The sequence below is a fragment of the Hyaena hyaena genome, unplaced genomic scaffold, assembly GCF_003009895.1.
Source record: "Hyaena hyaena isolate Hyena2069 unplaced genomic scaffold, ASM300989v1 scaffold_432, whole genome shotgun sequence".
In the NCBI taxonomy this organism is placed as follows: domain Eukaryota; kingdom Metazoa; phylum Chordata; class Mammalia; order Carnivora; family Hyaenidae; genus Hyaena; species Hyaena hyaena.
The window spans coordinates 1,326,550-1,351,231 of NW_024081063.1; the positions used below are offsets into that span (position 1 = coordinate 1,326,550).

Consider the following 24,682-nt stretch of genomic DNA (forward strand, 5'->3'; position numbering starts at 1 on the left):
TTTTTAAATGTTTTTTTATTTATTTCTAGGAGAGAGAGAGACAGCATGAGCAGGGGAGGGTCAGAGAGAGAGGGAGACACAGAATCTGAAGCAGGCTCCAGGCTCTGAGCTGGCAGTCAGCACAGAGCCTGATGTGGGGCTCGAACCCACCAACTGGGAGATCGTGACCTAAGTGAAAGTCGGAAGCTTAACCGACTAAGCCACCCAGGCGCCCCTCTGATTTTCTAATTTACCTGTTTCCTCACCCTGTCACCCCCATCCCCTGGCGGCAGCCCGAATAACAATGAGTTCCATTTACTGAATTGGCGTTCTGAGCCCCAGGCTCTGTGCTAAGGCCTTTATCAGCATCTTACTTAATGCTCCCAGCATCCAGCATTCTCGCCCCAGATAAAGGGCTCAGAGAATGGCTGGCTCACACAGCTGTGTGTGGGCAGAACAAGGGTTCAAACTCAGGTCTTTGCTGAGCTCACGGCCCCAGCCCCTCGTCCTCATTCCTGCCCGGTCTTGCCTTCTAGAACCAACAGAGGGACATTTTGCTCTTTCCAATGGTTTCCATCAGGGTGCTCTCCTACCACCAGTTACCAGGAGAGTCTGCACTCACGTCGGGTGTGGGATGGGCGGAAGTGCCAGCAGGACTCCTTGGCAGGGCTCTCCAAGCCTTGTGCCCCGGGCCTGGCTGACTTCCCCAGGGGCTCTCGCTCTTTGTGCCACGGCTGTGGTTTCCCTGGGGCAGCCGGTCACTTCTGTCTCTCCATGTCTGTCCACTTCCATTCCCTTCTGCTGGAATGCCCCTCCCCTTCTCAGGTCAGTGAAATCCTTGTCCCTTAAGGCCCTATTTAAACTTTTTTTTTAATGTTTATTTTCGAAAGAGAGAGCGAGCTGGGGAGGGGCAGAGAGAGAGGGACTTGTAGCAGGCTCTGTGCTGCCAGCACAGAGCCTGATGTGGGACTCGAACTTATGAACTGTGAGATCATGACGTGAGCCAAAGTCGGATGCTTAACCGACTGAGCCACCCAGGTACCACAAGGCCCTATTTAAAAAGCACCCTCTGGGGGCACCTGGCTGTCTCAGTTGGTAGAGCATGAGACTCCCAATCACGTGGTTGTGGGTTCGAGCCCAGCATTGGGTATAGAGATTACTTAAAAATCATATCTTAAAAAAATAATAAAGAGCCCCCTCTCAATAAGGGGGCCTGCTGGATGCCTCCCTCCTTCACATCTAACTTTGGGCAAGTGGCAGGGGTAGCCCCAGACCTGTTGTAGTCTGGTTTATGTGGGTGTGCCCCGCAAACACTGTGAGCTCGCCATCCTGTCACCCAGCACCCATCACGTGGTCCTGACACTGTCTGTTTTACTGTGTCCCTTTATAGTCCTGGGTGTGTGGGGACCAAGTCTGTTTTATCAGCCATTCTCCCCCTTGGTGCCTGACGCAGAGGCTGATGGACACAGAAGGTTCTTCACAAATCCTTACTGAATGATAAGAGATAATGCTGCCAAAAAGTGAAAAAATTAGTCAGTCACTAAATCATTTTGTTACAAAGTACTTGGAAATTCTATTAATTAATGTTTTTTCTCTCCCCATGAATTTACCTATCCTGACTGGGTGTTTAAACACTTGAGCTGTTACCATTTAAATTAAGCAATAGGCTCTCTCAAAAATAAATAAAACATAAAAAAAATTTTAAAAAGGGGGTGCCTGGGGGCTCAGTCAGTTAAGCATCTGACTTTGGCTCTGGTCATGATCTTGCAGTTCACGAGTTCGAGTCCTGCGTTGGGCTCTGTGCTGACAGCTCAGAGCCTGGAGCCTGCTTTGGATTTTGTGTCTCCCTCTCTCTGCCCCTCCCCCTCTCATGCTCTGTCTCTCTCTCAAAAATAAATGAAACATTAAAAAATTTTAAATTAAGCAATAGGCCATTGTCATCTAGAAGAGACAGTTTGGTCACTTCCCTTAACTCCTTGACTTTATTTCTAGATCATTTTATCTCCTTTTAGCATTGAGCACAGAACCTTGCATGTAACAGGGAACCAATAAATATTGTTAAACATAATTACTCATGATGGTTCTAATACAATCTTAATGCACCTGAGGGATGTAATCCATTAAAAACTTCTTTGTATAACTTGATTTTCTAGGTTCTTTTTTTTTTTTTTTTTTGATTTTCTAGGTTCTAATGTGCCTAAATTTCTATGGGAAACATGGCCTTTGAAAAATAAAAGCAAGATCAAAGTCGTATGTAGTAAAATGCTCTTAGAGTATTAGGCAGTTGATTACGATTTTGGGTTGCTTTCTACTACGTCATGTAATCAGAGTTTGAAAGTTGGTCCTCTCAAATTACATCCTATGCCCGTTGCTGGTGTATAGCCCGATTCTCCCTGGTAACTTACAGATTCCAAGGCCTGGGGTCCAATATTGTAGGTAGAGTAATTTAGGATTGGTTATGTCAGATTTAATGTGGGCGGGCACTGAAGAGACCAGGCAGTGGGTAGGGGATGATGCACGTGTGCACCTGCTGGACCACCCAGGTGGTACTGTGACCCCTAAACAGCTCCCTGATGTTACAGAGTTGCACAAACTTCACAGACCGCATAGATTGGCTTCTCCTTCTTCCCGTCCAACTCTTTGTAACATGAACTATTTTTGCATTTTGGAAGATGAGAGTAATGCTTTGGATCATACAAAATATTTTTTATATAAAATCCTGAAAATGTATAGGAGACATCTGGTGGTAAATATCATTATCCCTTTTGGGTTGAATATTTTTAGGCTGCTAATCACACATATACCTATATGTGTCAGCTGTACAGCTGTGAATAGCACTCATTGTTCCCAACCCCTTCCGCCTCCCCATCCCATTAACATATTCTAGCAATGATGGAAACATTTTTGCCTAATTTGAGCAAATTCCTATGCTCTAGGTACTCAGCTTGAAACTGATGTTCTTAACGAAGGCTCAAATGTCTTGGTCTTTTCACTTCTTGTGGAAGTATTCATTGCTTCCATCAATTTAAAGCCATGTATACTTGTCCTTGATGGAATTGAAGAACTGATTGGCATTTATGGGATTTCAGGACAGAAGGTAATCTCTTTTAAAATAATACCTATTTTATTACTGTTTTATAAAAAGAAACCCCATGATTTAGAAGGTATGTAACACATTTTTTTATTTAATTTTTTAAATATTTATTTATTTTTGAGAGGGGGGAGGGGCACAGAGAGTGGAGGAGGTAGTGGGGGGAGAGAGAGAGAGAGAGAGAGAGGAAAGCAGGCTCCAGGCTCTGAGCTGTCCATGAAGAGCCTGACATGGGGCTCAAACTCTACGGCAAGATCATGACCTGAGCTGAAGTTGGACATCCAACCTACTGAGCCACCCACGCGCCCCTGTAACACCTTTCCATTGCATTGCATAGCTATAGCTACAGCCAGCATTGCTTATAGCTACTGCTATATGTTTTACTGAACAAATACTTCTATGGCACCTACAATGGGTAAGGCACCATGCTAGGCACTTTGCAAATATTAACACATTTAATTCTCACAAGAACCCTATGAAAAGAGACTGTAATGATCATCCCTGTCTATACAGAGGGGACTGAGCATGGAGGTGTTAGGTGGCTTATCCAACATCCTAAGATTGTGGAAGATTCAGAATTTAGTGTGGACAGTCTGGTTCTAGAAACTATGGCCTTCTGCCTGGTTCTGTGCCTCCCCCCCATTTTATACTTTGATCAGGTATTTATTGGGCTCCTAATATTTTCTTTATGTTGTGTATTATGATCTGCCTCATCTAATCTGATTTTGCACGTACCAAATCCCATCGATTGGTTGCTCTCCTTAGTTTTTCTTTTTTTTTTTTTTTTTAACATTTATTTATTTTTGAAGGAGAGAGACAGAGTATAAGTGGGGGAGGGGCAGAGAGAGGGAGACAAGGAATCCAAAGCCAGCCTCAGGCTCTGAGCTGTCAGCACAGAGTCCTGACTCGGGGCTTAAACTCACAAACATGAGATCATGACCTGAGTCAAAGTTGGATGCTTAACCGACTGAGCCACCCAAGCACCCTTCCTTAGTTTTTCTTCTGTTTGAGCTGATATTGGATCACTGGAACCTTGTGAAGCATTTTCTCTAAAACTTAAAAACACATGTGATTATAAATTATGTAAGTAATACATGTTTCTGATAGAAAATATGATGAATAAAAAGAAAACAAAATTAAGTATACTCACAGTCTCCCCACTGTTCAACATTTTGGAGTATAGCCTTCTTTCTTCTGTGGGTATCTATATACATTCCTCGACGCTTATGTAAACAAAATTACACACTATATTGTTTCATAATCTGCTTTTTAATCCAATACACGGCAAACACCATAAATTCAACAAATAATGATTGAACACTCACTATGGGAAAAGCATTCTAAGCAGAGTCAGACATGGTCCCTGCAAGAACACGGAGCTTTCATTCTAGCAAGGGGTGGCAGATGTTAATGATGCTATCACACAAATGAGTATAAAATTACAAACTGTGACAATCGCTGGGATTTGATATATAGGAGGATATCCTGAGTGATGGCATGGAGATGCCAATGACATTGAAAGGAGAAATGATTATTTATATTTCCCGAGAGGAGACATGCCTTACCACTTGGGCCCCAGGGAAAGTATCAGGGTGGTCAGGAAGCAGAAGATTGGAGCCAGAATAAGGCCAAGGTCAAAGCCGTTATTGGGGTTCCCATGGGAAAGGTAGAGTAAACCATTCAGGATTGGCCAGTTTGTGTGATTTCAGCAGGCTTCGTGGCATTGTTGTCCCTAGTTGTCTGGTCCCTGGCCCAAGATGATGATGTGAGGCAGAGAAATATTGGCTTGGTGAGTGCAAGTCAGATAACAAGGTGAGTGGGGGAGGTGTTCCTGCACCTGTGAGTCTGCACATGACAGGCATGTTCCAGGCCACCTGCCCACCACCCGCAGGAATTAGCTTGCCTTGGGAGGAGCAGCCTCTCCTGAATCTGTAAGGCCCTTGAGAGACATCAGAATGTTAGAAGACACAAAAAATAAAAATCCTTAACAGTGCCTGGAGACACATTCAACACAGTGCCTGGCTCAGAGTAAGCAGTCAGCGTTTGATAGTTATTGTTGTTATTATTGTTATAGTTGCTGTCATTAGTCAAACGGGTAGGAAAGGCTGTTAAAAGGAATCTAGAAAGACCTGATTAGGTGTTTCTTTTATTCCCAAATAAAGCCATTTAAGTCATAATAGTATTGCTGTACAAAGCAACTATTCTTCAGCATAAAACAATGTTCTGTTTTTCAGTTGAGTGGTTCAGTTTGCACTCTTAGATTTCCTTTGATCATCACTATAGGTCATTCTTTTTTTTAATGTTATTTTTAAAATTTATTTTTGAGAGAGACAGAGAGTGAGAGAGAATGTTAGTTGGGGAGAGGCAGAGAGAGAGGGAGACACAGAATCTGAAGCAGACTCCAGGCTCTGAGCTGTCAGCACAGAACCCCATGCAGGGCTCAAACCCATGAACCATGAGATTATAACCTGAGTCTAAGTCAGGCGCTCAACTGACTGAGTCACCCAGGCGCCCGTATAGGTCATTCTTTAGAAGCCTAAGATTTATCAGATTACTTGATTTTAGGAACCCTTTTTAATTTTTAATTTTAAATGTTTATTTTGAGAGAGAGAGAGCAGGGGAGGGGCAGAGAGAGACAGAGAATCCCAAGTAGGCTCTGCACTGTCAGTACAGAGCCCTATGTGGGATTCGATCCCACGAACCGTGAGATCATGACGTAGCTGAAATCAAGAGTCACTTATGTGACTGAGACACCCAGGTGCCCTATATGAACCTCTTTTTAGAGGTCACCTTTGTACTATCAAATTCATAACAGATGGGTGAGTCAGTCAAGGTAGTTCTGTGGAGTGTGAATTGATATTATCACCATATTGCTTGCTATCCAACTTACTGTTAATAACCTCACCCCAGCCCTTACCCTCTACTTACTCCCTATATTCCAGCTGCTCTAAGTTTAAAAACCATCAGCAAAGTAGTTTTAAAGTCTTTAAAGTTTTCAAATGTCTTTGACTTTCTCCACCAGGCAAAAGATTTTTCGTGGCTGCCATGCTCGCTGCCTCCTCATTGCAAATTCATCATGAGCACTGTCTCCTCCAGCCTGTCCTACAAGTCTCTATGTGCCCGCCCGGATGTGAGGGCAATGGAGCTCGTCAGCACAGGAGACGAAGAAGTGAAACTAAACATCTTTAGACAGTATCTCTCCATTCCCAACGAAGACCCCCTCCGACAGAGCAAACCCACCTTGAGGAAAAAACCAAACCTGAATCCTTTAAAACTCACGATCCTAGCAAATGAACTGAGAGAGTGTAGAATCTACCGAGAGGAGTCTCAGTGTCTGAAGGAGTACTTGGACGTGGTGTCCATTCAGGAGCTCTGGGAATTGATTCTGAAACGTTGGGTTGAAGACTATAGCTGGACTTTTACACCAAAAAAGGCAAATTCAGACACGGCGGCTTTAGGACAAGGTAGGCCTTGGACAGCACTGACAACCCGCTGGAGTCCACAGGGAGAAAGATGTGTGTATGGTGGACCACCCAGAGGGGGAGAGCCCCAGGGTATGGTTGTCAGAGAAAAGACCAGAGGCCCCATTAAATTGTAGTTTCAGATAAAGAACAAACAGTCCTTTAGTAAGAGTATGTCTCAATTATTGCATGGGACACACTTACACTAAAAATTAGTTGAGGGGCACCTGGGTGGCTCAGTTGGTTAAGCATCCACCTTCCGGCTCAGATCATGATCTCACAGTTGTGAGTTGAGCCCTGTGTCTGGCTCCGTACTAATGGCTCAGAGCCTGGAGCCTGCTTGGGATCTGTGTCTCCCTCTCTCTCTCTGACCCTCCCCCACTCATGTTTTGTCTTTCTGTCTCTCAAAAAAATAAATAAACGTTAAAAAAATTAAAAAAAATTAGTTGAATTACAGATAAATAATTTCATTATAAGCATATCCCAGATTATTGCACGGGACATACTTATACCAGAAGTTAATTTGTGGTTTATCTAAAATTCAAATTTAACTGGATACTCTGCATTTTTATTTGCAAAATCCAACAACCCTGTCTCATGAGCTCTGTGTTGACTGTAGAGGGAACTGTATTAGGCACATTTTTCAGGAATCTAAGAAATGGGCCTTTATTATTTCTATACCTCAATTCTTTTTTTAAATTTTTTAAATGTTTTTAAAATTTATTTCTGAGAGAGAGAGAGACAGCGTGAGCAGAGGAGGGTCAGAGAGAGAGGGAGACACAGATTCTGAAGCAGGCTCCAGGCTCTGAGCTAGCTGTCAGCACAGAGCCCGATGTGGGCTCAAACCCATGAACCGTGAGATCATGACCTGAGCCGAAGCTGGATGCTTAACCGACTGAGCCACCAAGGCGCCCCAATATACCTCAATTTGAGCCTGTAGTCCAAGTGATGGCAGAAACTTAATTCAGTTCATCTAGATTTAATCCATCAATTCAGCTTTTTTTTCCAGACAATTCAGGGTGTTTTTCAGTCAAGAGAGTATTTGTGTCCTTTCTGTCTCTTTCGGGTTGAGCTGAAATCTGAGGGTCTTGGTGCAGGATGTCCTTGGTTGTCATCTGTCACCGCTGGCTTCCGCTGAGGTGGTCATGGCCCCAGATGGTCCACAGATAGCGACTTCCTCCAATGTTGGCATCCTCTAGGACACTGGTGTTCCCATCTGTTCCTGGGTTGTTCCATCTAGGCTGCCATCTGCTGCCATTTTCCCTCACTCTAATGTGAGGGGGCCCCTCTCCTCCACTAACATCTGCACTCTCCTGAGCCTACAGGCTTGTGGGTACTCAACATTCCGGACAGAGAGGGTCGGTTGCTCACTGCACCCTCGGAGATCCTGGCTCTGTGGGTCTCCCCATAGTGATTTCTGCTCTCTGGTTTGGTGGGGGGGTGGGGGGGGGCACCAGAAGATCTATAGAGCTAGTGCCTTCCAGGCTCCCAGTGGGAGGCACAGCACAGGCTCTCTGTACTATTGGGTCCCCAAGTGCATCCAGTAGGTCCTGTGTCCCTGCTCACAGCTTGGGGTCAGGGAACGGCACAGGCCCCTTCACAGAAACCCACCTGAGCAACCCCGCTGCTCTCTGCTCTCTTCTCACATGGTCTCCTCTGCCTTTCCTGGTTTCCGTCCTCTTTAGCTCACCCTGTAACTGAGTCTTTTGTTTGCCATTAAAAAGTGTATTCCATGAGTTGGTCAGGGAGTTTTGTCTTTTGATATTCAACAGTCCTTTGAGAAGCAAAGTTTGTTCTCAAAGCCATTATCTCTGCTATGAGCTTCAAAAGTCTTTTGAAACTTGAGTTTCTACCATAACAACCCTCTCTTGAGGGCGATGAATTTGGAATGGAGCGGGGATGGGGATGTGGGGGTGGGGAAAGAAGCAGAAAATACTTGGAATGAAAGACACGTTGGTTGGCACGACCACATATTGTCCTGCCCCATTTTTCTGCTCTCTAATTTGCATATCTGCAAATAAAATTAATTCAAAAATTTGCAGGCTCTCCTTCACCTGCAAGGAGGTGAAAGAAAGGTCATTGCACCCTCAGAAGAGTCACGCAGGCAAGGTAGCCCATGGCTGTGCCCAGGGCTGTTCCTTCTTGTCCCGGACTGTGCAGGAAAGCCCAGGCCCTCCTCTCCCCAGTGACCGCTCCTTTCCCCAGCTGACTTTCCTCCTCCCAGTGCCCCCGGACCCCTCCTTGGGCCCGGGGCACTCAGCCACAGGTGCAGGAAGAACTTGGTCAACAGGTGCAGGAAGGGTCAACTTCAGAAGGAGCTTGCACATATGGGGATGAGCACCTCCCTCTGCCTAAAGATTACAGGTGTTTGAGGTTCACTCCCCAATCCTAGCACAGGAAGTCCATTTAGAATGGTAGACCTTGTCCTTTTTCTCAGTGGTCTTAAGGATGGATCTCTTTAAAGTTAGTGGATCATAAAGCCGGTGGGAAAACCAGCTCTGGTTGAAAAAACTGAGTCAGGTGAGTAACATAGAGCTGGCTCACGTGGTGTCTGTGGTAAGAGGGAATAATACTGAAAAACCATTCAGACCCATCTATGCAAATTTTATATTTGAAAATATTAATAGACTGCTCAGCAGTATAATAATTGGCAAGCTTTTGAGCTTATAACCATAGCTAGCATGGATGTATTAGTTGGGACAAAGTGGATGATAACTTAATGCCTGAAAGTATGGGCTCCAGAGCCAGGTGGTCTGTGCTTAAATCCCACTTCTGCACTCATTCCTGTGTGACCTGGCTAAGTTATTTAACATGTCTGTGTTTTATTTTTCTTATTTGTAAGACGGGAAGTTATATGTATCTGCCAATAGGATGCTTAAAATAAACAAGTTGTATAGTCATATATGACATTTAGAATGATGCCTGACAGATGTGAACTGTCCTTTCTGTCATTGCTGTCACTGTGTTGTCTGCATAGCACTGGATGGCTGGGTGGCCGACACTCTGTGCTTACTGAGCATCTCACACTGTGGACTGGCCGAGGATGAGATATTCCAGCTCTTGGACATGCTGGGCTACAGGGATCACTACAAAGTGACCACGTTGCACTGGGCTGCCTTCCGCAATGCCACCAGACAGTGGGTCCAGGAGAAGCCCAATGGCCTCCTGTACTTCAGGCACCAGTCCCTGCGGAGCGCTGTGGAGCACAAACTTCTCGGTAAGGGCTTAAATCTGGGCAAGTCCCTGCTGGTTCAGAAAAGGGAAGTTTGCATGCAAGGCAAAGCTTGTAGCTAGCATAGAAATGAATCTGTAAATGTGTATAAACATGGTTATATAAATTAATACTTGGACCCAGTTGTGAGTAACTGAGACCTGACTTCAATGGCTTACATCCCAGGGTTTATTCTCTCACATGAGAACTTTCTGAAGGTAGGCAGTTCAGGGCTGCCCTGTTGGCTCCACAGAGTCATCTGGGACCCGCTTCCTTCTATGTCCCTGATCCACACATTAGCTTGCATTCTCAGGGTCGTCTCATGTTCATGACTGCTGGGGGCAGCATGGCTGCTGGAGCTCCAGCCATTGCATTTCAGGCAATAGGCAGGATGAAAGGAAGAAGGGTTTGCGTTTCCTTTTAAGGAGCTTTCCTAGGTTTTCACCAACATTTCCACTCTGTCTCCAGAACAGTTTCATTTGGCCACAGTTAGATAGGAGAGAAGTTGGAGAACAGAGGTTTCAATGGGGTGTGTTGCCATCCTAAACCAAGGTGGGCGTCTGTTGCTAACAAAGATGAGGGAGATGGTTATTAGATAGGCATTAGCAGTCTCTGCCCTAATTCTGAAATCAGATTCTTTTTTTAAAAGTTTATTTATTCATTTGGAGAGAGAGAGAGAGACAGAAGGCATGCACATACTTGTGTAAGTGGGGTGGGGGGGGAGAGAGAGAGAGAAAGAGAGAGAGAAAGAGAGAGAGAGAGAGAGAGAAAGAGAGAGAGAGAGAGAGAAAGAGAGAGAGAGAGAGAGAGAAAGAGAGAAAGAGAGAGAGAGAGAAAGAGAGAGAGACAGAGTTCCAAGCAAGCAGCCTCTGTGCTGTCAGTGCAGAGCCGGATGTGGGGCTCAGTCTTACAAACCATGAGATCATGACTTGAGCTGAAAGCAAGAGCTGGACGCTTAACCAACTGAGCCACCCCCACGCCTCCGAAATCAAATTCTTATCCCCTTCTGAAAGCATTGAGGTCTGAATCTAAGAAACGGTGGCAATCACAGACACTTGACCTAGAGACAGAGCCCTCTATCCATACGGAGAACTTCAGGTGCATGAACTTCAAAAACCTTTACATCACAGCCTCTGCAAAGATTCTAAGCTCTGTGCAAATTTCCTTTTAGGTTTACTATGTCCTCTTTCACTTTCTTTTTTAAAAGATTGTTTCCCTCCTACATTGTCATCATTCCCACTGCCTCTTAAGTTACATAATGTAGCAGAGAGAGCTGGGTGGTGGTGGGGGGAATGAGAAGGCTTTTACGTGTGATGTCAGCTCTTCTGCTCACTTGGTCTCTAAGGGTTTGCAACACACTTAGTCTCTCCATTTTCCCGTAGAACGGTAACGCTCTTGGAGGGGCAGGGACCAAAGGCCACGGTGTGGCTGTTAAAATTCTGGGTCCATGCCGTAGCCGTTTTCTGCACTGTGAGCTCCCAAAGAAAGCACTGCTGGCAACATTCAGTATTGCCTGGGGGAAAAAAACCACAGGATGTAAATACATCTTTACCGAAGGCACCAGGATTTGTAATTGCAACTATTCACTTCCAAGTAGCTGGAGCATGGGAGATAAAGCACATCCTACAGGGAGAAAAAAGGTGCCAAAGCTGGGCGCTAGGACTTGAGTCTGCTGCGATCTTTTTTGGTAAAGGGCTATCTTTTGACATTTTTTTGTCCAAATGTCATAGCAGTTATTTTGAGGCAAACTAGTTTTTTAGCCACATGTGTATATGGATCCTTCTTTCCTTTGAAATTAATACTCTGTTTAAGTATTGTATTTAATTTGTAAGTATTATATTCAATTTGTATCTTACCAAAAATTGGCCAGTCTAGAGACATGCTTTGGTCTGTGGGCTGCGGTCAAAAAGCCTCTTTCCCTTTTTGCGACTGAAGCTGAGGACTGTTTGGTCTTATATACTCTTTGTATGCGGGTGCGCATGCGTGTACATGCGTGTGTGCATGCATGCATATCAGTGGGGCTGAGAAGAAACAGGGTGGTTTGGGAGGAGACTTGGAAAGCTGGGAAATGCTCTTCTAGCGCCTCTAGATCATGGTCATATCTTGTTGCCCCTGGCCGTCATAGCCACCACCTTTTATTTAGTGCTTTCACTGTGCCAGTCCCTTCCTATATTTCTTTCTTGTGTGCACGGAACATCCTCCTGCTAGGCTAGGTCGTATCAATTCGTTTCCCAGCAACCTCCTAGAAAGTCCTCCCCTGCCCCAGGTGCCTGTGGGAGACCCCGATCAGTGTCACCCGTGTTCCTTCCTCTGTTGGCAGTGGTGACCATGTAGAGACTCTTTGGTTTGTGCTTACTGACGTGGGCACCTCCCAGCTGCTCCTGCAGGGTTCCCCATGAGGAAACCAAGCCTCATGCTGGGGTCTCTCTCTCTTTGCCCTCTGGCAGCCAGACCTTGAGGTGTTGGAATGGTGCTGGCGTCCAAAGGGGTAGAAGGTATTTTCTGGGAGACCCGAGCCATGCAAGCCTCCTCCCCTAAACTCCACCCTTTCCCAGGATCTCAGGGGGCCCTTCCTGGAAAGAGCTCCTTCCTTTACTTCGTATAACCCCTCACCCCATAAAAGCTCCCCAAACCCAGTCTGTGAAGCCCATTTGGCAGCAATTAAGTGTTGAATAGAAGGATCCAGCATAGCATAATGGGTACAGTGGGGTCCTGATGCTAGATTGGGGTGAGCCTTGGCTTTCCCACTTCCTACCTGAAGACCTCGTCACATTATACGCAGGTCCCTCTTTTGTAAAATAGTAAGTGTACCCACCTCAGAGCATTATGACTAGTAAGCATTCAATGTGTAATTCATGTAATTACAAGCCCTTAGACTAGGCCTGGCCCTTGGTGAATTCTCAGGAAATGTTAGCCATTCTGAATTCTCCTCCCTTTTTGTGTTGTACTCATCTGTCTCCCCAGTGGCCTTTATCTACAGTCCTTCCCCAAATCACCCATGCAAATCAAAGAGTCATCTTGAATTCTGTTAGCCTCACGGTTATTCCTTTTCATCAAACACCTTCAAGCAGGTCTGAATTCCCTGGGCCCCACCCCAGTTACATTCAGTAGATGTTGCTGAATGAATGCACAATTTCTGGCAGTTGGCTTTTTGGTCTTGCCATTTCTAGAAGCCGCCATATCCCTTGCTCTGTGAGCCAGTACTGAACCTCAGCCTCTGGCGTTGGCCTGTCGTGGAATCAGGATCTGGAGGGCTGAGCACAGGAACAGAAGTGTGAGCTACTCGCAGGTGATACCGTGGTCACCATAGAGGAGCGGCTTCATTTCACCCTGTCTTCCCCTCACTCCCAGGCCTGCATGCTATCTGGCAAAGAGTCTACCTTCTTCATTACTGGCTATCGCTATGGCTTCTACTATAAGTGATATCTTGTTAAGAGCAAGGACTTTCAGGGGCACCTGGGTGGCTCAGTCGGTTAAGCCTCCAACTTCGGCTTAGGTCATGATCTCACGGTACGTGGGTTCGAGCCCTGCCTTAGGCTCTCTGCTGACAGCCAGCTCAGAGCCTGGAGCCTGTTTCACATTCTGTGTCTTCCTCTCTCTCTGACTTCTCCTGCTCACACTGTCTCTCTCTCTCAGAAATAATTTAAAAAGAAAAGAGCAAGGACTTTCAACCTGACAGAACTGGCATGACCTTGTGAAAGGTGACTCAGTTTCTCACCTACAAAATGGGGATAATGACAGTGTTTACCTCAAGGGTATTAAAAATACTAAGTAAACTTAATGTAAGGTGCTTAATACAGCGTCCGGCACAATGAAAAGCACTGTGGTGGCCAAGACAGCCAATTGCCAACATTTCCAGCCCCTCCACCCACCGTGGAAAGCACTTTCTGGTCCCTTTTTTGGGTGGCACCTTGTGGACCTGTTCCGTCCAACGAGTTGTACGTGGTTACTGGCAGTGTTCAAGATGGCGGCTGGTCTGTCAGTCCTGGAGTGAGCAGACCTGGATTTGGAGGTCCACCCTGGACCATCATTATCTATGATGGCATGATAAACCCTTGCTGTTTTAAGCCACTGAGATTTTGAGGTGGTTTGCCCACACAGCATGAGAGAAAACAGCACTACATGGGTTTCTGAAGCAGGTGTGCCGTCCAGCCGTGTGTCCCATTCATCTTGTGAGAAAAAATTTCAAGCAGAAAATTTTAAATACTTTTATTTTACCTTTCAAGGATAGGTATCTTGAAGTTTTTTTTTTTTTTTTTTTTTTGTAAGTTTATTTATTTACTTTGAGAGAGAGAGAGCAGGCATAGAGAGAGGAGGAGAGAAACAATTCCAAGTAAGCTCTGCGCCACCAGTACAGAGCCTGACGCAGGGCTTGAACTCACCAGCTGTGAGATCATGACCTGAACTGAAATCAACAGTCAGATGCTTAACCACTTAACCAACTGAGTGGTTGTCAGGGGCACCCAGGTGCCCCTGGAAGGTTTTGATGAAACCAAACCCTTCTGTTTTTAAGAAGGTCGTTTCTGGGTAGTACAATTGGTTGGGATCATTTCTCTTTGCTAGTGAGAGTATAGTAAACTTGGCTCTAACATCCCATTTGCCATTTGTTTGCTTATCTCCCTGTGGCTTAGATGAGACCCAGCTGGCAGGCGAACCTCTCCAAAATGCATGTCCTCAAATATTGGAAAGTGCTTATTTACATGGTAGCCGTGGTGTATATTTAAAATAGGAAAGTAGGTTACAAATATTTCTTTGGGGGAGGGGAAGACACCGTGAAAAATGAGCATGCTTACTAGCTTCTCAAAAATCTGGGTCAGTGATCACAACTGTAACTAATTCTTTGGTAAATTCAGACTGACTTATAAGAAGATACATTTTTGGGGCCCCTGGTGGCTCAGTCAGTTAAGTGTCTGACTTTGGCTCAGGTCACAATCTCGCGGTTTGTGGGTTCCAGCCCTGCATTGGGCTCTGTGCTGACAACTTAGAGCTTGGTGCCTGCTTCAGATGCTGTGTGTGTGTCTCTCTCTCTGCCCCTCCCCTGCTTGCTCTGTCTGCTCCTCAAAAATAAATGAAGATTAAAGAAAATTAAAGAAGATACATTTTTAATATTTCAGGTTTTTTTCAAGTTACCATTTCATTGTGTCTAATTATGGCCACAGAGCTGTTATCTGCTGTATGTTTTCATATACTAAGAAGGGAGATTCATTCATTGATTTTTCAATAGGTGTGATCACTCCTGTCAGAGAAAGCGATCCATATACCTTTCAGAACCCGACGAATCACAAGAAGACACATTTCCACCGAATCTTAGTCCAATACTTCCAACGGCAAACCACTTTCTGGAGGGTGTTTGAGGAGCTGCCGTGGCATTTGAAAATGAGTGGTTCCTGGGGGGATTTGTGCAGCTTTCTCTCAAGTCCTAGGTAAGACTTGTCATTTTTATTTATTTCTTATTTTATGTATTATTGTTATTATTTTAATGTTTATTTTTGATAGAGAGAGACAGAGAGACAGAGACAGAGAGACAGAGACAGAGAAAGAGCATGAGCAGGGGAGGGGCAGAGAGAGAGGGAGACACAGAATCAGAAGCAGGCTCCAGGCTCTGAGCTGTCAGCACAGAGCTCCACATGGGGCTCGAACCCACAAATCGTGGGATCATGACCTGAGCCAAAATCAGCTGCTTAACCGACTAAGCCACCCAGGCAGATAGTATTTGGGCAGATTTCGTTCTTCCTTTGCCAAGCACTGTGTTCAGATACCCACGGCTCCCTTCAACAGGGACATTCATTCACTTATTCGTTTGGCCCCTGTTCATTCATTCGGATGGGCCCATCATTTGGCATCAATTCCTGTGGCTGATGGATTCTCAGTGTTGCTCCATTGGCTTGTCTGGCTCTTCAGAGTGTTCTCTTCCCTTGACTCCACTCAGATTCCTCGCAAAGTCAGGAGGATTCCTGAGAGAGGAGGACTTGTAATTAGGCAAGGACAAAGGATTGGTTCTCTGCACCCTTCTCTTCATGCCCCCTTCTTTCTTGTCCCCTTATATACCCCTTTGGCAAACGTATATCATTGACTTACTCTGTCTCCCACGCTCTTAAAGGCCCTCGGGATGCAGGAGTGAATGAGGTCCGGCTCTGTCTAGTGGGGAAGATGTGGAACCAGAGGGGAGTTACACCTGGGGGCCAGTGCTTCACTCAAGTGAAGACCCAGAGCTGGGCACGCTCGGGAGAGGGAGGGCTTGCTCCGCCTGGTAGATTTGGGGAGCCTGCCTCGAGGAAGGGCCTCCTGGACAGAGGAGCAGCAATGGCCTTGACTGCTTAAGAGTGACATGTTCAGGGGCGCCTGGGTGGCTCAGTCGGTTAAGCGTCCGACTTGAGCTCGGGTCATGATCTCACAGTTTGTGGGTTCGAGCCCCACGTCGGGCTCTGTGCTGACAGCTCGGAGCCTGGAGCCTGCTTCGGATTCTGTGTCTCCCTCTCTCTCTGACCCTCCCCTGCTCATGCTGCCCCCCTCTCTCTCTTTCTCTCAGAAATAAATCATTAAAAAAAAATTTTAAAAAAAGTGACAGGTTCATATCTATCTGGTGACCTTCCAAAGTCAGAGTGGTGAAGGAGTTTATGAATAGGCTAATGGAATGGGGCAAGCAGAAGAACAGCTTCCTTCAAGGCACGGAATACTAAAGTGACTCCTATGAATACATTGTGTTTCAAGTATCACAGACTTTATATCGAAGATCCAAATCCCGAGCTTCTGGACAAGGCTGCACCTCATCCACTACTGGAACGTGTTATCGGAAGTCGGATATGATGCTGCTGGGGCCTATTTACTCACGGTGGCCAAGATTAAAGCCGGGAAGTGCCATAAAGTGAGGAAGAGACATACACTGTCAGGTACAGTGAGTAGCTGTGTTTCTATTGTCTGTTTCGCAAGAATGTGAAGTGGCCAGGAATTACTGTTCTCCCATTTCCTCATCTAATTCTGCTCACTCCAACAGACCTCCCTGAGTCTTCCTACCCACAACGCAGGCCAACAATTTCTGAAGATAGGAAATGGGGGGAAAGTGTGAATTCTGAAATGGGTCCTCTTTATCATCTTGCTGTGGCTGTTTCCTATGCATTCTTTCTCTCTCTGTTCTCTCGTGGCTTCCACCACACTCCTGACATCTTCCTCCTTTATCTGTATTTGCAGCCTTGACGGCCTTTTGGGAGGTCAGTGCACGTGACCCATTTCCTGAGAGCCACCAAAGCATTCCTGCTCTGTCAACAGCTTTCCTGAGTGGCCAGCTGGGTAGTTCAGGGGAAACCGAAGCGAAACTTGAATTATTTCAGATACTCCCTCCGAGCTTCTTTCTGTGCTCCCTCTCTCTGCTCGTGGTGCCCCCAGCTCCCTCCTAGTGGCCCCCACTCAGTCCTGGAAACACGCCGGTGTTGTCGAGAATGGCTCTGGTCTGAATTGGGACAGCAGTTCTTCGACTTGCTGCCTAATGGCTTGGATTTGGACAGCACTTTGGTTAATATTTCTTCCCTTTCTCCCTTGACTGTCTGTCTGTCTGTCTCTCCCCCCCCCCCTCCCCGTATTGTCTGGCTTACTAAACAGTAATAACATTCATTAATTCTCTCAACAAATAGTAACTGTGCACCTTCTCTGGGCCACTGGACTCACTGGGTGCTGCTGACATTATCAGTGAACTAGTGCAACTAATTCAAAACTAGTTAAAAAGTGACCCCTGCTCTCATGGGTTTGCATCCAGTGATCATAATGACAGATCTTGAGCATTTGTCATGGGCCAGGCTCTAGTTAAACACTTTCTATGTATTTTGTTTAATTCACATAAAATCTTTGCAATACTGCTACTGCCTTGGTTGAAACAAAGGAGAGTGAGTCCCAGAGAGGTGAAGTGAGTTTCCCGATTCTCCCAGATGGTTAGGAGTGGATTTGGGCTGCGGTGTTCCTGAGTCCTTCTTGGTCCTTAACCATGTAGCCTTTACCTGTATTGTCACTGCCATGTGTAAGTTAGGCACTTTTGGAATTTCTCCGATCCACTAGTCCCTCCCTCCTTGGGAGGGACCCAAGCTGTCCTCCGCAGATTCCAGTGTGTCAAATAAAGCCAGGATGCATCTGGAACTGCATCAGGGCTGAGGGGTGTAGAGATGTAGGGCATAGGAAGCAGGGAGGGGGCGGGAGATGGCGTGGGGGAGGGCTGTGTGTCACAGGAAGCTGGAAGCTAACCCACAGAAGAGGGGGTCTTGAGGTGGGGGTGAAAGTCCTTCCTGATGATGTCATGCCACATGTCATCACATGGTTGTCATGGTGATGGGGGTTGACAGTGGGAGGAGACCGCCTAACATTTCAGTGTGTGAGGATTTTCTGGATGTAAATGAGCCTAGTTCAAATGTGTCCCTTTGAGTTGGGCTGGAGACATCTGTAGGGCTCTCTGGTGATTCTGGAAGCATGCTGCTTGACCTGTCATCTGAGATGCCGCTCGTTAGTCTCTGCTTACTCCGGGCCCTGGGGGGCTCCTGAGCAGGGAGTCCTGGCCTCCATCATTGCCTTTGCCACCTTCCATCTTCCTCGCCTGTGTGTTCAGTCTTGGCCAATTCCTGTAGATTTTACTTCCTTACGGCCTCTCGCATTCTCTCTCATGGCAACCAGGCCCTCATTCCGTCTTCTCTGGTCAGTCTTCATAAAGCAAAGCTGTGATCAAGTCACCCTGCATGTGGTTGCTGTCTACTTCCGTGTCTTATCTCTGCCTCGGCTGGCAGAGTCTGTCTATGGCCATTTGTGTGTGCGTGGCGGGGATGGGGAGTGGGCCTCCTGAAGTGCTCCCTTTTGGGTTGCTGGGAATAGAGTCATAATGTTACAGCAAATACTCGGGGTCCAGGAAGAGACAAGCCCACACACCCCGGGAATCAGAAAAGACCGTTTAGTGCACACCGAGTGCCGGCCCAGCGGAGTCACCTGCAAAGGCTGAGCCCAGAACCTTGGCATTGGCCTCCTTTTATGGCTGGGATGGTAGGGGGTTGAGACACAAAAGAAAAGGGGGAGGGGGCCCTTATCGGTGGTGCTGTCCGGGCAGTTGGTGGAACCAAGAGGCAAACAAGATTACAGAAGCCAAAAGCATGCAAGGCGAGAGTCCAGCCTCGGGCATCTGGCTGGCCCCTTTTATCTTATTCTTACTAGCTTTTCTTCTCAATAAGACCAGGTACGTGTCACCGAAGTGATCAAATAGCATTTGATTCATTGGAACAGGTTTAATGATAGCAGGGACCCAGTATAATGGGCACAGGGGACTTTTCAGCCAGTTTGGTTGGCTGTCGGGGCCTCCCCAGACATTGCCTTTCCTGGAGGGGGTTAAGTAGCCACACGCAGTCCTGGGACATTCTGCCCTCTTAGGTGCCTCTGGAGGCGGGGCCCTTACACTGGAATGTTCTTTCAGAGAGGTTTTCGAGAAACCCTGTGTTATGGGCTGCGGTCTCAGGAATTGCTTGCCACTTCAGCCTCGCCCTCCCTTCTAGCAGAGGGGTCTGGGCAGGTGTGCTCTGCCGCCGCGACCAGCTGATCCCCTGAGTTAACTCTTGTTTACCGAGTGCCTGCGTTGTGGTCATGGTGCCAGGGATGCGGCAGCGGACAAGACAGGGGTCCTGCCCAGACAGAGCTTATGGTAGAATGCAAAACAGACCCTACCGAGAAGTGCGGCGGAGGGAGTGGCACACGGTGGTGGCCCGGAGCTGGAGGTGTGGCCTTGTCTCAGGAACAGCAGAAGCCACCTTGAATAAGTGACATTTCATCTGAGGCTTGGAGGATGAGTGGGAGCTGACAGGACAGAGGGCTGAGGGACAGCATGCTTGAGGACCCTGAGTCAGGGGCAGAGTGATGACCCCGAAGAACTGAGGAAGGCCAGTATGGGCACAACAGAGGGTGGGCAGGCTCATCCCCCCCCCCCCCCCCCCCCCCCCCCCCCCCCCCCCCCCCCCCCCCCCCCATGCGGGAGCCCAGGGGTGTGTGACGTCTCTCGGGCACCGGGAGGCCGTGGCTGCAGCTCCGGAGAGGAAGGCATGCCCCGCCCCCATGCTAGGGCCGGCCGCCAGACTGTGTGGTGTGGCTCCCCCTGGTGGCCGTGATGAGAACCAGAACCTTAACTTACTAGCTTGGTGGAAAAGACCACAGTTCTGAGTCTGGAAACCGCTTCTCCCGGGGGCTTCCTACCTGTCTGCTGTCCGGGTTTGCCCCTCCTTGCGAGATGCCTCTGGGCAAGTTACATTCTGACTGATGGCCGGCAGGGAGGTCTTTGAGCCTAGAGGACAGCCTCCACGGTTGGGTCAGATTTTACAGATTATCTGTGATATGATAAGCTTGTTTTTGGCTGGAGTCCTGGGTCACATCAAAGTAGAGAAAATCCTTTTCTGGCTGCAGTTGCATTTTTAGACAAAGTCAAACACCAGAAGAGATGGACTAAAAACAGATGTGGCAGAGGGACCGGTCCCAGAATGGCTCCGTGTTGACAGGTGGCTGACTAGCCTCCAGGTGGCTGGCAGCTGTGGTGCGCTGGGGAGAATCACGTTGTTTTTAAGGGTCAGGCTTTCTTATCAGAGCCAAGGGCAAATGCATTATAGTACAGAATCTTGTCAGAAGCTGTAGCGAATGGGACAATATCAGCTTTTCATGACTTGTGTATGATGTTTTGCCCTTTGATACCTTTGGAAACTTCTAAATATTTTAGATGGAACAAATCATTTATTACAAATAATTTAAAAAATAGCTCAACAGAAAAATAAAAAGCACAAAACACAATTTACAGTGGCCACAGAAAATATGAAATATCTAAGAATCAATGTAACAAGAAATATGTCGATCTTTATTTTTATAAAACAGTTTCAGAATTATAGACAGTGAAATTTTAGTATATAGGGAGATATATTGTAAAGCTATCAGTTCTTCCACAATTGATTTGTATACATAAGACAATTCTGATTGAAATCCCAACGGGATTAAAACATTTCTAAATTTTCAAAATGATTTTAAAGTTCTTGGAGAAGAAAATATGTGAGAGCAAGAGTTTAAAATAATGAGGGCAATTTGAATGTCAACTTATTTAAACATACTATGAAGCTATAATAATTTTAAAAATGCTACTGGGAGCAAAAATAGACAGCTAGGTGGAACGAAATGGAAAGCTCAGGTACAGACTCAGGTATAGATATAAAAAATTGTTAGGTGATAGAAACTTTTCAAATTAGAAGGATTATGGAATAAATAGTGCTGTGATAATGGTTTACTATTTGGTAAAAAGTTACCTGAGACATTACACCAAAATAAATTTCAGAAAGATTAGAGTTTAATGTAAATAAATGAAATTTAATATAAAAGAACTTTAAGAAAGTGTTGGAGTCTAAGCAAGAGAGCAAAAGAATAAATCACAAAGAAGAAAATCAATAAATCTGTCTACATAGACACATGAAATTACAACATGTAAATCAAAACAAGACAACATAACTCAGAAAATTAAAAACATAATTAGACTATGATAACTGGGAAAAATATTAGTAACATACGTGACAAACAAAGGATTAATATTTTTAATAAGTAAAATGCTCTTAAATAAGAGAATAATGAGCACTTCAATAAAAATAGGCAAGATCATGAGCAGGCCATGCAAAGAACATTGTCAGTTCTTGTCTGACTTTACTTTGTATCATTGATGGATGAGGATATAGTTTTGAGAGAGAGAGAGAGAGAGAGAGAGAGAGAGCGCTTGAGTGTGTGTGCATGCATGTGAGCCAGAGAAGGGCAGAGGCAGAGAGAGAGAGAATCCTAAAATTTTTTTAAATGTTTTATTTATTTCTGAGAGAGAGAGAGAGAGAGACAGCGTGAGCAGGGGAGGGTCAGAGAGAGAGGGAGACACAGAATCTGAAACAGGTTCCAGGCTCTGAGCTAGTCAGCACAGAGCGCAGTGTGGGCTCGAACCCACAAACTGTGAGATCATGACCTGAGCCGAAGTCAGACGCTTAACCGACTGAGCCACCCAGGTGCCCTGAGAACACTAAACAGGCTCCACACCCAGGGTGTAGCCTGGTGCAGCGCTAGATCTTATGATCATGAGAACATGGCCTGAACTAAAATCAAAAGTGGATGTTTAACTGCCTGAGCCACCCAGGTGCCCCAACAAGTTTTTAATTTTAATAAGGTCTAACTTAGTATCTTCTTTCATGGGTTATGCTTTTTGTGTTGTGTTTAATAAATTATCACCAAAACCAAGGTCACATAGGTTTTTTCTGTTTCCTTCTAAAACGTTTGCAGTATTTCATTTTATATTTAGGGCAGTGATCCATTTTGACTATGTGTTTTGTGAAAGGTGTAATGTCTCTGTCTAGATTAATTTTTTCATATGAATGTTCAGTTGTTCCAGAGCAATTTGTCAGTTAAGACTTTTTCCATTGAATTGTCTTTGCTACTTTGTCAAAGATCAGTTAGGCATCTAGAAAAGGTTTTTATTGGGATTGCATTGAATTTATAAGTCAAGCATTATAACAATGTTGCATCTTCCAGTCCATCAACACAGAATCTCTCTCAGTTTATTTAGATCTTCTTTGATATCCTTCATCAGAATTTTGTGGTTCTCTGCATATTCTGTACATATTCTGTTACATTTAAATCTAAGTTTCTCATTTATGGGGTGCTATTATAAATGGTATTGTGTTTTAAATTTCTAATTCCAATTGTTCATTGCTGGTCTATAGAAAAGCAGTTGGCTTTTGTATATTAACCTTGTATCCTGCAACCTTGTTATAATCATTTACCAGTTCCAGGAGCTTTTGTTGATTCGTTGGGATTTTCTACGCAGACAGGTCTGTCATTTGTGAACAAAACCGATTTTTATTTCTTCCTTCCCAACACAAATATCTTTTCTTTCCTTTTCTTGTCTTATTATGCTAGCTAGGACTCCCAGTATCATTCAGTAGGAGTGGTGAGAGGGGATAGCCTGACCTCAGCTTCTTACTGGCATCACTGGCTCACAGGTAAGCCCGGCCACCATCACCTCTCACCTGGCCTACCATATGGCCTTCTCACGAGGCTTCCTACTTTCATTTTTGTTCCAGAAAAGTTCCTTTGTCTGTTTAGTAGCTAGAATGAGATTTTAAGAATGTAAGCCAGATCATATCACTTTCTAGATTACGATAATTCCAGAGACCTGCTGCTACACTAATACTAAATTCTCAGCTCCTCTAATTTATAATCCGTTGTATAATCTACCCCATGCACGAGTGGGTGGCATCATCTTGTAAGATTCTTCCTTTTGGCCTCTAGATGCCCCCACTCTGGCCTTCTTTCTGTCCTTCAAGTACATTCTGCCTTTTGGCCTTGGCACCAGCTGTTTCCTTTGCCAGGAATGTTCTTCCCACTCATGTTTTCCCAGTTCTTTCTGGTTATTTTGATCTCAGCCAAAGTGTCACTTTCTCAGAGTGGCCTCCCCAAACTGATGTTATAGCTAGTCATTCTGTATCTTGTCAGTGGGTTTTAATTCTTTGCACAGCTTTTACTGTTACCTGACTTTGTCTAGTTTCCTTTTTTTTGCTCCTGCTGCCGTCTCCTCCCCGACCCTCCCGGCTGCTGGAATGTTAGCTCCATGAAAGGAAGACTCTGCCTCTCGTGCTCACTACTGTGCCCCTAGTACCCGTGCAGCACCAGGCATGGTGTGGTTGCTGAATGGGCCCTTCCTATCTCCACCCTGATCTTGAACCAAAGAGCTCCCTCTCTCTGCTCTTCAGTCTCCTAAGCCCCTTGCTTTTTCCTGGTCTAGGGCCTTTGCATGTGCTCTTCCTCTGCACAGAATTTTCACACCCTCCCTCCCTCATTTTGCCTCACCGCCTTCTATTCTTTTTTTAAACTCTCAGCTCAATTGTCGTTTTTATGGTGATATCTTCCACAGTTCATATCACCATCTCTTTCATGTTTTGAATTCATATTCATCTGTATGAAGGATAAACTGTCTGGATGTGGCCCCACTTTGCAGGACGGCTTTCTTATACCTGGTGTGTCCGGAGCCATGGCAGGGATGATGCATGTCCTGCTGGCGTGTCGCATGCGATGGTTTAGTGTTGACTGCATTTTACTGGAGCGAAATGGGCATGGGGCTGTCACCATTCACACACATTTTTGAAGAGAAAACTTTACTGGGGGGACTTCTTAGGACTCTGTGATTAAAACTGTCAGAAACCACCACTTGGAGCCAGCAGAGGAGGCCGTGGCTGTGGGCTTCAGTGCCACCATCAACACTGCTCTTTGGAGGATTACACTTCATGCCCATTCCCAGCTGTGAATGCTAGTCTCCCCCCATCCCCCTGCCCCCCAATAAAGAGATCATTAACTTAAAATAAACAACAACATAATGTATAGAATGATCTCAAGTTTATTATTTTTTTTTTAAGTTTATTTATTTCGAGAGACAGAACACAAGCAGTAGAGGTGGGGGGCGGGGGGGAAGGGGATATCCACAGCAGGGTCTGAGATCTGCTCGCAGCCCAAAATGGTTTTCAGCCCCATGACTGTGAGATATGACCTGAGCTGAAATCAAGATATGACCTGACGCTTAACCAACTGAGCACCCAGGTGCCCCTCAAGTTTATTTTTTAAAAATTGTGCATGGGGCATTTGGGTGGCTCAGTCAGTTAAGTGTCCAACTTCAGCTCAGGTCATGATCTCACAGTTCATGAGTTTGAGCCACACATCGGGCTCTGTGCTGACAGTGGGGAGCCTGCTTTGGAGCCTCTGTCCCCACCTCTTTCTGTTCCTCCCCTTTCATGTGCTCTCTCTCTCTCTCTCAAAAATAAACATTTAAAAAATGTGTTTGGAAACATGCGAAAGATCAGAGGTACATACAACAATATGTTAACGCAGATTCTCTTTGATGCAGGTATGAGTGATTTCCTCTTTGTACTTTTC

General features: G+C 45.7%; 1 protein-coding gene across 1 annotated transcript in view; it reads left to right on the plus strand.

Annotated features, from left to right (window-relative positions):
* Positions 1-24,682, plus strand: part of LOC120245719 (putative tetratricopeptide repeat protein 41) — a 68,349-nt gene that overhangs the window by 13,353 nt on the left and 30,314 nt on the right. The window contains 5 exon segments of the mRNA XM_039252895.1: positions 2,916-3,076; positions 6,093-6,534; positions 9,509-9,748; positions 14,967-15,165; positions 16,454-16,632. Of these exon segments, the coding sequence (XP_039108826.1) occupies positions 2,916-3,076; positions 6,093-6,534; positions 9,509-9,748; positions 14,967-15,165; positions 16,454-16,632 (1,221 nt within the window).